The 11,932-nt window shown below is 40.2% G+C and overlaps 1 protein-coding gene across 1 annotated transcript; it reads left to right on the top strand.

Annotated features, from left to right (window-relative positions):
• The first annotated feature begins 8,683 nt into the window (after positions 1–8,683).
• On the top strand, positions 8,684–11,491 carry LOC106604291 (uncharacterized). Its single transcript, XM_082975052.1, has 4 exons — positions 8,684–9,405; positions 9,914–9,958; positions 10,075–10,212; positions 10,577–11,491. The coding sequence occupies exons 1-4, from the start codon at positions 9,277–9,279 to the stop codon at positions 10,691–10,693; spliced, it is 429 nt and encodes a 142-aa protein (XP_082831178.1). The 5' UTR covers positions 8,684–9,276; the 3' UTR covers positions 10,694–11,491.
• The last annotated feature ends 441 nt before the right edge of the window (positions 11,492–11,932 follow it).

The raw sequence follows: 11,932 nt of genomic DNA on the forward strand, positions 1-11,932 counted from the left end.
TTTTGACACCCACCAAGTTTGGTACTCACCAAACTCAGATTTACTATAAGAAAAATTGGGTTACCTTTGCTGTTCTTCGTCAGAATGCACTCCCAGGACTTCTACTTCAGCAACAAATGTTGGTTTGGTTCCAAATAATCCATAGTTATATCCAAATAGCGGCGTTTTGTTCGTGCGTTCAAGACACTATCCGAAGGGTGACGCGCCGGCGCGTATCGTGACAAAAAAATTCAAAATATTCCATTACCGTACTTCGAAGCATGTCAAACGCTGTTTAAAATCAATTTTTATGCGATTTTTTTCTCATAAAATAGCGATAATATTCCGACCGGGAGACGTCGTTTTCGCTCAAAGACTGAAAATGTAAAATGGACTCCTCACGTGCACGCGCCCACCCGTCTCATTGTTCTCAGATTGACCACTTACCAAATGCGCTACTGTTTTTCAGCTAGGGACTGCAGAGTCATCATTCAACGTTCTGCCGCCTTCTGAGAGCCTATGGGAGCCGTAGGAAGTGTCACGTTACAGCAGAGATCCTCAGTTTTCAATAAAGAGAGTGTAGAAGGCCAAGAAATGGTCAGAGAGGGCACTTCCTGTTTGGAATCTTCTCAGGTTTTGGCCTGCCATATGAGTTCTGTTATATTCACAGACACCATTCAAACAGTTTTAGAAACTTTAGGGTGTTTTCTATCCAAATCAAACAATTATATGCATATTCTAGTTTCTGGGCAGGAGTAATAAACAGATTAAATTGGGTACGTTTTTTTATCCGGCCGTGAAAATATTGCCCCCTATCCATAACAGGTTAAGAGTGTGCTCCTAATCTTAGCTCGTTACCTGTATAAAAGACACCTGGGAGCCAGACATTTTTCTGATTGAGAGGGGGTCAAATACTTATTTCCCTCATTAAAATGCAAATCAATTTATAACATTTTTGACATGCGTTTTTCTGGATATTTCTGTTGTTATTCTGTCTCTCACTGTTCAGATAAACCTACCATTAAAATTATAGACTGATCCTTTATTTATCAGTGGGCAAACATACAAAATCAGCAGGGGATCAAATACTTTTTTCCCTCACTGTAGCAACCCCAGGTGTAAAATGGTAAATAATGGCTACTTCTCAGAGAGTTTTGAACTGTCAAGAAGAATTAAACGAGAGTGTCTGTTGTTACCATATCTATTCGTTATGGCCAAGCTATTACAATCAGAACAAATAAGAACTTTAGGCGATTACAAATCCAAGGCTTAAAAACAAAGGTGCCCATGTATGCCGATGACTCAAGTTTTATATTAAGTCCACAAGCTAGATCCCTGCAATGTCTCATTGAAGATCTAGATAACTTTTCTGGCCTGTCTGGACTAAAACTCAATTATGATAAGTGTACCATATTATGTATTGGATCTTTAAAAGACAACTTTTACATTACCCTGCAGTTTACCTATAACATCAGCTGATGGTGATGTAGATATACTTGGTATTCATATCACAAAATATATAAATGAGCTCTCCTCCATGAATTTCAATAGAAAATGTGTAAAAATAGACAAGATCCTGCAGCCATGGAGAGGTAAATACCTGTCTATTCAGAGTGTGGTTAGAGTGTTGGGCCAGTAACTGAAAGGTTGTTGGATTAAATCCCCGAGCTTACAAGGTAAAAATCTGTTGTGCTGCCCCTGAACAAGGCAGTTAACCCACTGTTCCCTGGTAGGCCCTCATTGTAAATAACAATAGGTTTTTAACTGATTTGCCTAGTTAAATAAAGGTTAAATACAAATTAAGAAAAGCTCATCCCTTGATTAAAAATAGTCGCTTCTCAATTAAAAATGAAACCTTGTTCAAAGTATCTCTCTTTTTCAAACAGGCAATACAGAGCTGGTTACAATTTCAATTTCATCCCCCGGAAAAGATAGAGCAAATATTACAACAAATATGATGGTTGAACTCAAATTTACTAGTTGATATAAGACCTGTATTTATGGAAAAGAAAAGGTATTTTGTTTTTAAATATTGTACATTGGAACGGTAGAGTTATGTCTTTCATGGAGTTATCGGAAATGTGTGGGAATGTCTGCTCAATCCAAGATTACAACCAATTGATTACAGCACTACACTAGAATATTTTTGGAGGCAAGTGACAGTGGGAGGAGGTAGAAAACTGCTCTTTCTGCCCAATATAAACGATCAAAAATGCCGGAGGAATAAAAATAGGATAAGTATGAAAGTGCCATACAGATTGCAAAATAGCTGGGAAGATATTTTTGATGTACCAATTCCATGGCATAGGGTGTATGATATGATATATAAAACGAAGCAACATTCAACACTTCGCCCTTTCATAAAAAATTATTGTACAGAATTATTGCCACCAACAAAAATGTTTAATATTTGAGGCACACAACCATTGCAGCTCTGCAGATTTTGCTGCGATGATACAGAATCAAAACACCATTTGTTTTGGTATTGCGCTCAGGGAGCCTGCTTCTCGTCTCAGGTTCAAGAATGGCTGAAAAAGCATAACATGAATAAATCATTTACCCATTGTTGGGAGACTTGGAGAGACCTTATTTGTCTTCACCTCGCAATTGGTGGATTCTCTTCGATTAGATTCATATTGTATGTTAAACATCACAGCACAGTTTAAAGATATCAGGTTCATAGAAATCCGAAGAGGATGGCCAGCAGAGATAGATGGGATTGGCTGAGGGAAGCTGAGGGTTGGGATGTGGAACTGGAGATGAGAGGGAGTGAAGTTGCTGAGTGAGGGGTAAAATGACGCTAAAAAACACACACACGTGTAAATATGAAAGTGCCATACAGATTGCAAAATAGTTGGGAAGATGTATTTGATGTACTAATTCCACGCACAGTTGACCTTGCTGCTTTAATTGTTGTCCTTGTCTTTTGTTCTACATTGTAGTTTTCCTTTTCTTATTTTTTGCCCCTCTTTTTTTCTTTATTTTTATTGGTCGTTGGAACATGGGCTGGGTAGTTGTTTGGTTGGGTTGGACGGTGGCTCAGAGGGGGTGGAGATAGGGGTGCTTTGGGGTTGGGGAGTTTTTTTGGGGGTGAACTGTGGGGGGGGGGGGGGGGGGGGGGGGGGTCTTGGATGGTTGAGCGTTGGGCCAGTGGCCTGAGAGATCGCTGCTTCGGGTCCCCGAGTCAACAGGGTGAAGGATCTGTTGATGTTCCCTTGACCTGATGACAGCATCTGATGAATGACTAAAATGTCATGTAAATGTTGACCGGCTTCAATTCAATAAAAAAATCTATAAAATAAACCACTACCAAGGATGGGGAAGCCCTCTTACCCCCGATGTCATACCCATATTATCTGTATGACCTTCAATATCTTTCCAGCGCTGTGGTTTACCCATAGGACCGTTACTTTCCTCTCAAGATGACCATGTAAATCTATGTAGACCTTCGCTGGTAACCACAGTGACTCAGACCTGTCTGGGCCTCTCCACCCTGGTCTCTTATCTGCAGTCAGAGGATCTCATTATTTCACCCAGAGAAAAGATAGTCACCACAGCTAGCCTAACCACAGTGACTGACAGCTCTATGGGCCTTTCGACCCTGCTGTGTTATCTCCTACATCACTGATGATGATCTCTGTGGATTGGCAATACCGACGAGAAGAGCGGCTGTGCTACTTCTGCTGTGCTGTGAGAATGAACAAGGTGGCACAGTGATGCGTCACAAATTGCACCCTATTCCCTATATAGTGCACTACATTTGACCAAGGCCCATTTGGGACGTAGCCCCATATCTCTGGGTTAGAGCCAGGCTATATAGTTACTGTAGGCCTACTTCATGCCTCCATAGAAGGCAGACCTGGGTTTAAATAGTATTAGTATCATTTAATATATTTTATCTGTGCTTGATTGATCTTGCCTGGCTCAATGGACTGATAGAGTAGCCCCAATAATGCAACACTTCCCTAAACCCCGCCCATCTGGCATTCCAGGCAGGCCGGGGAAAACGCTCAAACTATTTTAGTTCTTTAGAATAATATTTGAACCCACTACCGCTACACGGACATATTAGTGAATTAATGTAATCATTCTAGACTTGGTTATGGGCCTGGGCATGCATGAGTAATAAGCAATTATATAGCAACTCTGAGGGCAAATGAAATTGGCACAAACACGTAAACACATCACAACAGAAACACATGAACACAGAACGACTGGCTGGTATCAGCTAGGGACGGAAGGCTGGGAGAGGGGAGAATTTAATCATCAGAATTTGTAATGGAAAAAATAATGAATAAAACATGTCATTTATTAGAGCATACTAATGGACACATACAGTACATGCATATGATTAAAGTACAGGAAATGTAGATGTAGTATCAATTTGAGTGTGTACTCTTCATATGAGATACAGTCAGACTCATAGAGGAGATGTGTGAGTGGGTCTAGTGCAAATGAAAACATCTCTTAGGTTCTGACAGGAAATCGGATTTAAACAGCAGAGATAACCATCTCATAGTTGCTTCCCAAATGGCACCCTATTCCCTATACGGGCCCTGGTAGAAGTAGTGCCCCGTAAAAGGAATAGGGTACCATTTGGAACACTGCCATGTGTCCTGACCAGGTTCATGAACCATGCAATAATCAAAGATTATATAGGCGGCAGCTGCTCAGATTCCTTTATCATTCAAATTATGCAATTGGAATTAGTTTAAGGTTGTGGTTAGTTTTTCAAATCTAGGCCCAACAGAGAATTCAACGAAGAAAGTAAATCTAACCCACGAGAGCTGTCACCATGTCCACATAGCATCAGAAGTGTGGCTGAGATGGTAGTCTCTGATAAGGTGTCATGGAGAGAGACCTCAGAAACTCTACTTCACATAGGGTATTAGTACGCTTCTCCTCGCACACTAGAGAAGACTGAGAAACCCCGCAGTTCTTCACTGGAAGGTGAATTTTACACCTGCAAGACTGACAGCTTGGGTGCGTCCGAAACGGCACCCTATTCCCTATATTGTGCACTACTTTTGACCAGGGACCATAGGGTGCTATTTCAGACACAGTCCCAGTGTGCAACTTGCCTGATCTGTGAAGTGCTGATGGTGGTTGGATGATGCCTAGAGTCATTTCATGGTAGATTTGTCTATTTGACAGATGTGCAATATGGTTTCAAGCATGGTCAGAGTGCTTCAAGCAGGCTTGAGAGGCACAGCAAAAGTCTGTCTGTGCAACCAGATAAATATAGTATCATCTTATCTTGGGGAGGCAGGTAACCTAGTGTTTAGAGCGTTGGGCCAGTAACCGAAAGGTTGCTGGATCAAATCCCCGAGCTGACAAGGTACAAATCTGTCCTGCCCCTGAACAAGGCAGTTAACCCACTGTTCCTAGGCTGTCATTGTAAAACATAATTTGTTCTTAACTGACTTGCCTAGTTAAATAAAGGTTCAATACATTAAAAAAAAAAAAATCTCATTGAGGACCACTACTTCCTTTTGTAGCCTACAACTCAAGGTGCATCTCTGGGTCATCTCGCACAAGAGGCTAGAGGTCCACATCTTGAAAACTCCTCCACAAAACATTGTACAACCTATATTTACTTTTTGCTCTTTTGCACAAAAGTATTTCTACTTCCACATCATCATCTGCACATCTATCACTCCAGTGTTCATTTGCTAAATTGTAATTACTTCGCTACTATGGCCTATTTATTGCCTTACCTCCTCACGCCATTTGCACACACTGTATATAGACTTTTTCTATTGTGTTATTGACTGTACTTTTGTTTATGTGTAACTCTGTGTTGTTGTTTGTGTCGCACTGCTTTGCTTTATCTTGGCCAGGTCGCAGTTGTAAATGATAACTTGTTCTCAAAAGGCCAACCTGGTTAAATAAAGGTGAAATAAAAAAATAAAAAATCTCCACCACCTCATCTATAACCTCACAATGACCTTTCACCACTGAGTCAGACCGCTGTTTTGATGCTCTTTAAAGTACTCAGTACTCAGCCAGGTCTACTATCCTCTCTATAGAAGCACTCATCCAGGTCTACTATCCTCTCTCTCTAATTGGTTAAATAAAGGTGAAATATATATATTTTTTAAACAACCTATTAGAGCCTATATTTGATGAAAGCACAGTCCATAGCTTTGCCAGTGCAAGATCGGGATCACCATGTGCACCGGCACTCTAAAAAGACATCTGCTGGTCTGGAACGAGAGCGCAGCAGTTCTTAAAACCTCTCTGGGGTAGGTGGGACGGTAGCGTCCCACCTGGCCAACATCCGGTGAAATTGCAGAGCGCCAAATACAAAATACAGAAATACTCATAATAAACATTCCTAAAATATACAAGTGTTATACATCGGCTTAAAGATGAACTTCTTGTTAATCCAGTCGCTGTGTCGGATTTCAAAAAGGCTTTACGGTGAAAGCATACCATGCGATAATCTGAGGACAGCGCCCCGCTTACAAAATCATACACACATTTTCAAGCCAAGTAGAGGAGTCATGAAAGTCAGAAATAGCGATGTAATTAATCACTTACCTTTGATGAGCTTCATCTGGTTGTTGTCACAAGAGTCCCTGTTACACAATAAATGTTTGTTTTGTTCGATAAAGTTCCTCTTTATGTCCCAAAAACTTGTTTTGTTGGCGCATTTTGTTCAGTAATCCACTGTCTCAATGGCGGTCACAACATTCAGACGAATATATCCAAATAGTACCGGTAAAGTTCGTCGAAACATGTCAAACGATGTTTATAATTAATCCTCAGGTTGTCTTTTGTCAAAATAATCGGTAATATTTCAACCGGACAATAGCGTATTCAATAGAAAGGAAAAATAATGGAGGGCGCACTCCCGGTCGCATGCGCAAATAAGCTCTGGTACATCTCACTGTCCACTCAAATCAGGGGGTCTTTTTTCCTAATTTTTCAAAATAAAAGCCTGAAACCCTGTCTAAAGACTGTTGACATCTAGTGGAAGCCATAGGAACTGCAATCTAGGTCCTAACCATTGACATACTGTATAGGCAGGCAAGAGAAAAGTACCCACATCAAAAATATCCCACTTCCTGGATGGATTTTACTCAGGTTTGCGCCTTCCATATCAGTTCTGTTATACTCACAGACATTATTTTAACAGTTCTGGAAACTTTAGAGTGTTCTCTATCCACATCTACCAATTATATGCATATCCTAGCTTCTGGGCCTGAGTAGCATGCAGTTTAGTTTGGGCACGCTTTTCATCCGGACGTCAAAATACTACCCCCTACCCAAGAGCGGTTTTAACATCTTTAATAGGTTTTATTTTAACAAGACAAAATGTTGTTAACATACATGGTCCTGGACACAACAACATGAAACTATCCATCATAATCATCAAACATCTTTATCAGATTCATATATACGGGGCGGCAGGTAGCCTAGAGGTTAGAGCGTTGGACTAGTAACCGAAAGGTTGCAAGATCGAATCCCCGAGCTGACAAGGTACAAATCTGTCATTCTGCCCCTGAACAAGTCACTAGGCCATCATTGAAAATAAGAATTTCTTAACCTGTTGGGGGTAGGGGGCAGTATTGACACGGCCGGATAAAAAACGTACCCGATTTAATCTGGTTACTACTCCTGCCCAGTAATTACAATATGCATATAATTATTGGCTTTGGATAGAAAACACCCTAAAGTTTCTAAAACTGTTTGAATGGTGTCTGTGAGTATAACAGAACTGAGAAGATTCCTTACAGGAAGTGCCCTCTCTGACAAGATCTTGTTCTTCTTGTCTCTGTTTATTGAAGACTGAGGATCTTTGCTGTAACGTGACACTTCCTACGGCTCCCATAGGCTCTCAGAGCCCGGGAAAAAGCTGAATGATATCGAGGCAGCCTCTGGCTGAAACACATTATCGCCTTTGGCAAGTGGCCGATCAGAGGACAATGGGCTTAGGCGCGTACACGAGTCGACCCCATGCTTTATTTTCTTTCGTCTTTTTACCTAAACGCAGATTCCCGGTCGGAATATTATTGCTTTTTTACGAGAAAAATGGCATAAAAATTGATTTTAAACAGCGGTTGACATGCTTCGAAGTACGGTAATGGAATATTTAGAAATCTTTTGTCACGAAATGCGTTGTGCTCGTCACAACCCTTTCGGATAGTGTCTTGAACGCACGAACAAAACGCCGCTGTTTGGATATAACTATGGATTATTTGGGACCAAACCAACATTTGTTATTGAAGTAGAAGTCCTGGGAGTGCATTCTGACGAAGAACACCAAAGGTAATAACATTTTTCTTATAGTAAATTTGACTTTGGTGAGTGCTAAACTTGCTGGGTGTCTAAATAGCTAGCCCTGTGATACCGTGCTATCTACTTAGAATATTGCAAAATGTGCTTTCACCGAAAAGCTATTTTAAAATCGGACATATCGAGTGCAGAGAGGAGTTCTGTATCTATAATTCTTAAAATAATTGTTATGCTTTTTGTGAACGTTTATCGTGAGTAATTTAGTACATTTTTTGTAAATTCACCGGAAGTTTGCGGGGGGTATGCTAGTTCTGAACGTCACATGCTAATGTAAAAAGCTAGTTTTTGATATAAATATGAACTTGATTGAACAAAACATGCATGTATTGTATAACATAATGTCCTAGGTGTGTTATCTGATGAAGATCATCAAAGGTTAGTGCTGCATTTAGCTGTCTTCTGGGTTTTTGTGACATTATATGCTAGCTTGAAAAATGGGTGTCTGATTATTTCTGGCTGGGTACTCTGCTGACATAATCTAATGTTTTGCTTTCGTTGTAAAGCCTTTTTGAAATCGGACAGTGTGGTTAGATTAACGAGAGTCTTGTCTTTAAAATGGTGTAAAATAGTCATATGTTTGAGAAATTGAAGTAATAGCATTTCTAAGGTATTTGAATAACGCGCCACAGGATTCCACTGGCTGTTACGTAGGTGGGACGATTTCGTCCCGCCGACCCTAGAGAGGTTAACTGACTTGCCTAGTTAAATAAAGGTAAAATAAATAAATATATGAACGAATATCATCCCTGACCTGTGGTGGTGGTGATGGTGATGATGACACTGTGTTTTCCTTGATCTCTCCGAACCAGAGCCTGGTGTCTGGGCTGTTTCAGTGACATCACGGTTTCTGTACGTCCTCTCACAACAACTTCCTGTTTGATTGCCATAAAAAGCATTAATGTTGCTGATCTCTGCCATTCTCACTTCACACATTCTAAAGGGACCGACAGACCGAGAAAAACAGAGAGAAAGAGAGTAATTGACAGAGATCACAGTATGAAAATAATGAAGTTAGCTGTTGTTGTCATTGTGTTTCTCAACATGCTGCATCGCTGTCTGAGCAACAACTTACGCACAGAGATCCTGAAAGACTTGAGCAACCTCACTCCGGAGAACTTCACTTACGTAAGTATGCTGTAATAAGCTTAGTAATGTTCTTATCACTGGTAGTTAGTTGTGCCACAAATAGTACCCTAGTGTCTATATACTTTTGACAAAAGAAGTGGACTATATTTTATTTTTTATTTGTTTTATTTTACCGTTATTTTACCAGGTAAGTTGACTGAGAACACATTCTCATTTACAGCAACGACCTGGGGAATAGTTACAGGGGAGAGGAGGGGGATGAATGAACCAATTGGGTAAAAGGGTCCCATTTGGGACAGACATTTGGAGTTGAGCTCAAAGTTAAGCTCACTGACAGTAGTTGTCCATGTAAAGAGTTGGGTAGTGAGTTCCATACTATGTGCATCATCGTGGCTAGTCACAAACCGCAGGGCATTGGTTCAACGAGAGATTTTATCCAAAGTCAATAAATACACAGAGACCATGAGATAATTGGTGGAATTGTAATATACTGCCATTCTGATTGTAGTCTATGTCTATCTTATACTGTTTTTCTTCCATCATACAGCCAAAGCGATACCGAGTACCAACATTAAAAATGCAGGAGAAAGCAGTAAGTCATCTATCCTTCATCAATCTGCACACACACACATGCACACGCACACACGTTAGTGGTGAATGCATAACTTACACCTGTTGTCTGATCAAGTCTCCTCGTGTTACTTGCAGTGTGAGTGCCAGGGGATGTTTGCCACTGAGCTGAAGCATGTGGTCAACAAGGTGAAGGCCCGGACCGAGGAACACAAACCACTTCTGAACAGACTACAAAAGAACATCCAGGCTCTGCCTCAGATCTCTACCCCTGAGGTGAGTTTCTGAACACTGGCTGTTTTATACACAGTTTAGTGAAGTGTTTTGGACAGGTCAGTCCCTATGGGCCCTGGTCAAAAGTAGTGCACTATATAGGGAATAGGGTGCCATTTGCCTCTGTATAATACACACTCTCTGGATGCATCCTAAATGGCACTCTATTCCCTATATAGTGCACTACTTTTGACCAGGGCCAATTGGAATAAGGTGCCATTTGGGACTCTGTCACTGTTTGGCAGACGGTAGCATTCAGTTCAGGTCCAGCTCCGGCACAGTTCTGCTCACTCTACTTGTGCAGGTAGAAGTTAGTTCAGGGCACCGAATGCTGCGTACTAATGGCTCAATTATTTATATTTTAAAGGAGGCCAGTATCTGCCCCATGAAGGATAAGCTGCTGCTAACCCGTCCACCGAAGACTATTGTTCTAATAGCTTACAGACATTTCCTCCAGAACCTGAACGAAAAGGAATGTAAGTGAGATACTACCGTAGAGATAATTCGATTATCTCTATATTTTATAGAATGATCTCTTCGGGTAATATGGCCCATAAATATGCTGCATCTCTCTTCGGGTAATATGGCCCATAAATATGCTGCATCTCTCTTTGTGTAATATGGCCCATAAATATGCTGCATCTCTCTTCGAGTAATATGGCCCATAAATATGCTGCATCTCTCTTTGTGTAATATGGCCCATAAATATGCTGCATCTCTCTTTGGGTAATATGGCCCATAAATATGCTGCATCTCTCTTCGGGTAATATGGCCCATAAATATGCTGCATCTCTCTTTGTGTAATATGGCACATAAATATGCTGCATCTCTCTTCTGTGACAGAAGTAATGATTTATTTATAGACCATTCTCAGGTTTAGGTTGTTCATGTATTTTTTGATGTACTATACTTATTGATTGGATCACTCTGTTTTTATTGAAATATATTCAAATTTGAGTTATTTTTTAAATGTATTTAAACAAACATTTATTTGTTAAATTATTACTTTTGAATTATGTCTTAAAGATAACAGTCAATGTTCTTCCCATGGATGTTTGTAGTCAGACTAAAAACGTTTGCTTGATATACGGTACTATGTACTTCCATCATGAAAAGCATAATTGTTCTCAAATAAGATCATTTTATATTGAAATACAGAATGTTTCACATGAATGTACAAATTTTATACGTATTGATTATGTATTTATTCTATACTGGTTGAATGTAAATGAATCCTACATTTTATACTGTAAAGAACTTACATCAGTGATGTGCGAACAACTGTTTTTTTCTTATAGAAAATAAATATATATTTTTCAAAACTTTGCCTCATGAGTAATAGCAAACTAAAGATATCTGTACGGAGGACAGGAGTTTGTTCCTACAAACACGACCCAGGTGTCCAGGGTTCATTTGTCAAGTCCCTATCTGGAGAGATATCAGATACATACATACAATTTGTATTTTTCTGCGTGCAGTTTGCCAGTCTACAGGAACAGGTAGCATGTCATTTCAGCCTGTGGCGCCTGGCCTTATAGACATCTACCCACATCCAGAGGTTGGAGAGATCTTATCTCCTATGTTTAGTCTCACTATCTGAAGAGGACGAGGATTCACAGTTCGCACAAACGCACGCACACATATGCGATAAGATATCCCAAACATAACTTGTTTGTCAACCGTGTTGTCATGCTTTGAATAAGTCCACCAAAGATCTTGAATA

Source organism: Salmo salar, chromosome 05 (genome assembly GCF_965601325.2).
Source record: "Salmo salar chromosome 05, fSalSal1, whole genome shotgun sequence".
NCBI classification, from domain to species: Eukaryota; Metazoa; Chordata; class Actinopteri; order Salmoniformes; family Salmonidae; genus Salmo; species Salmo salar.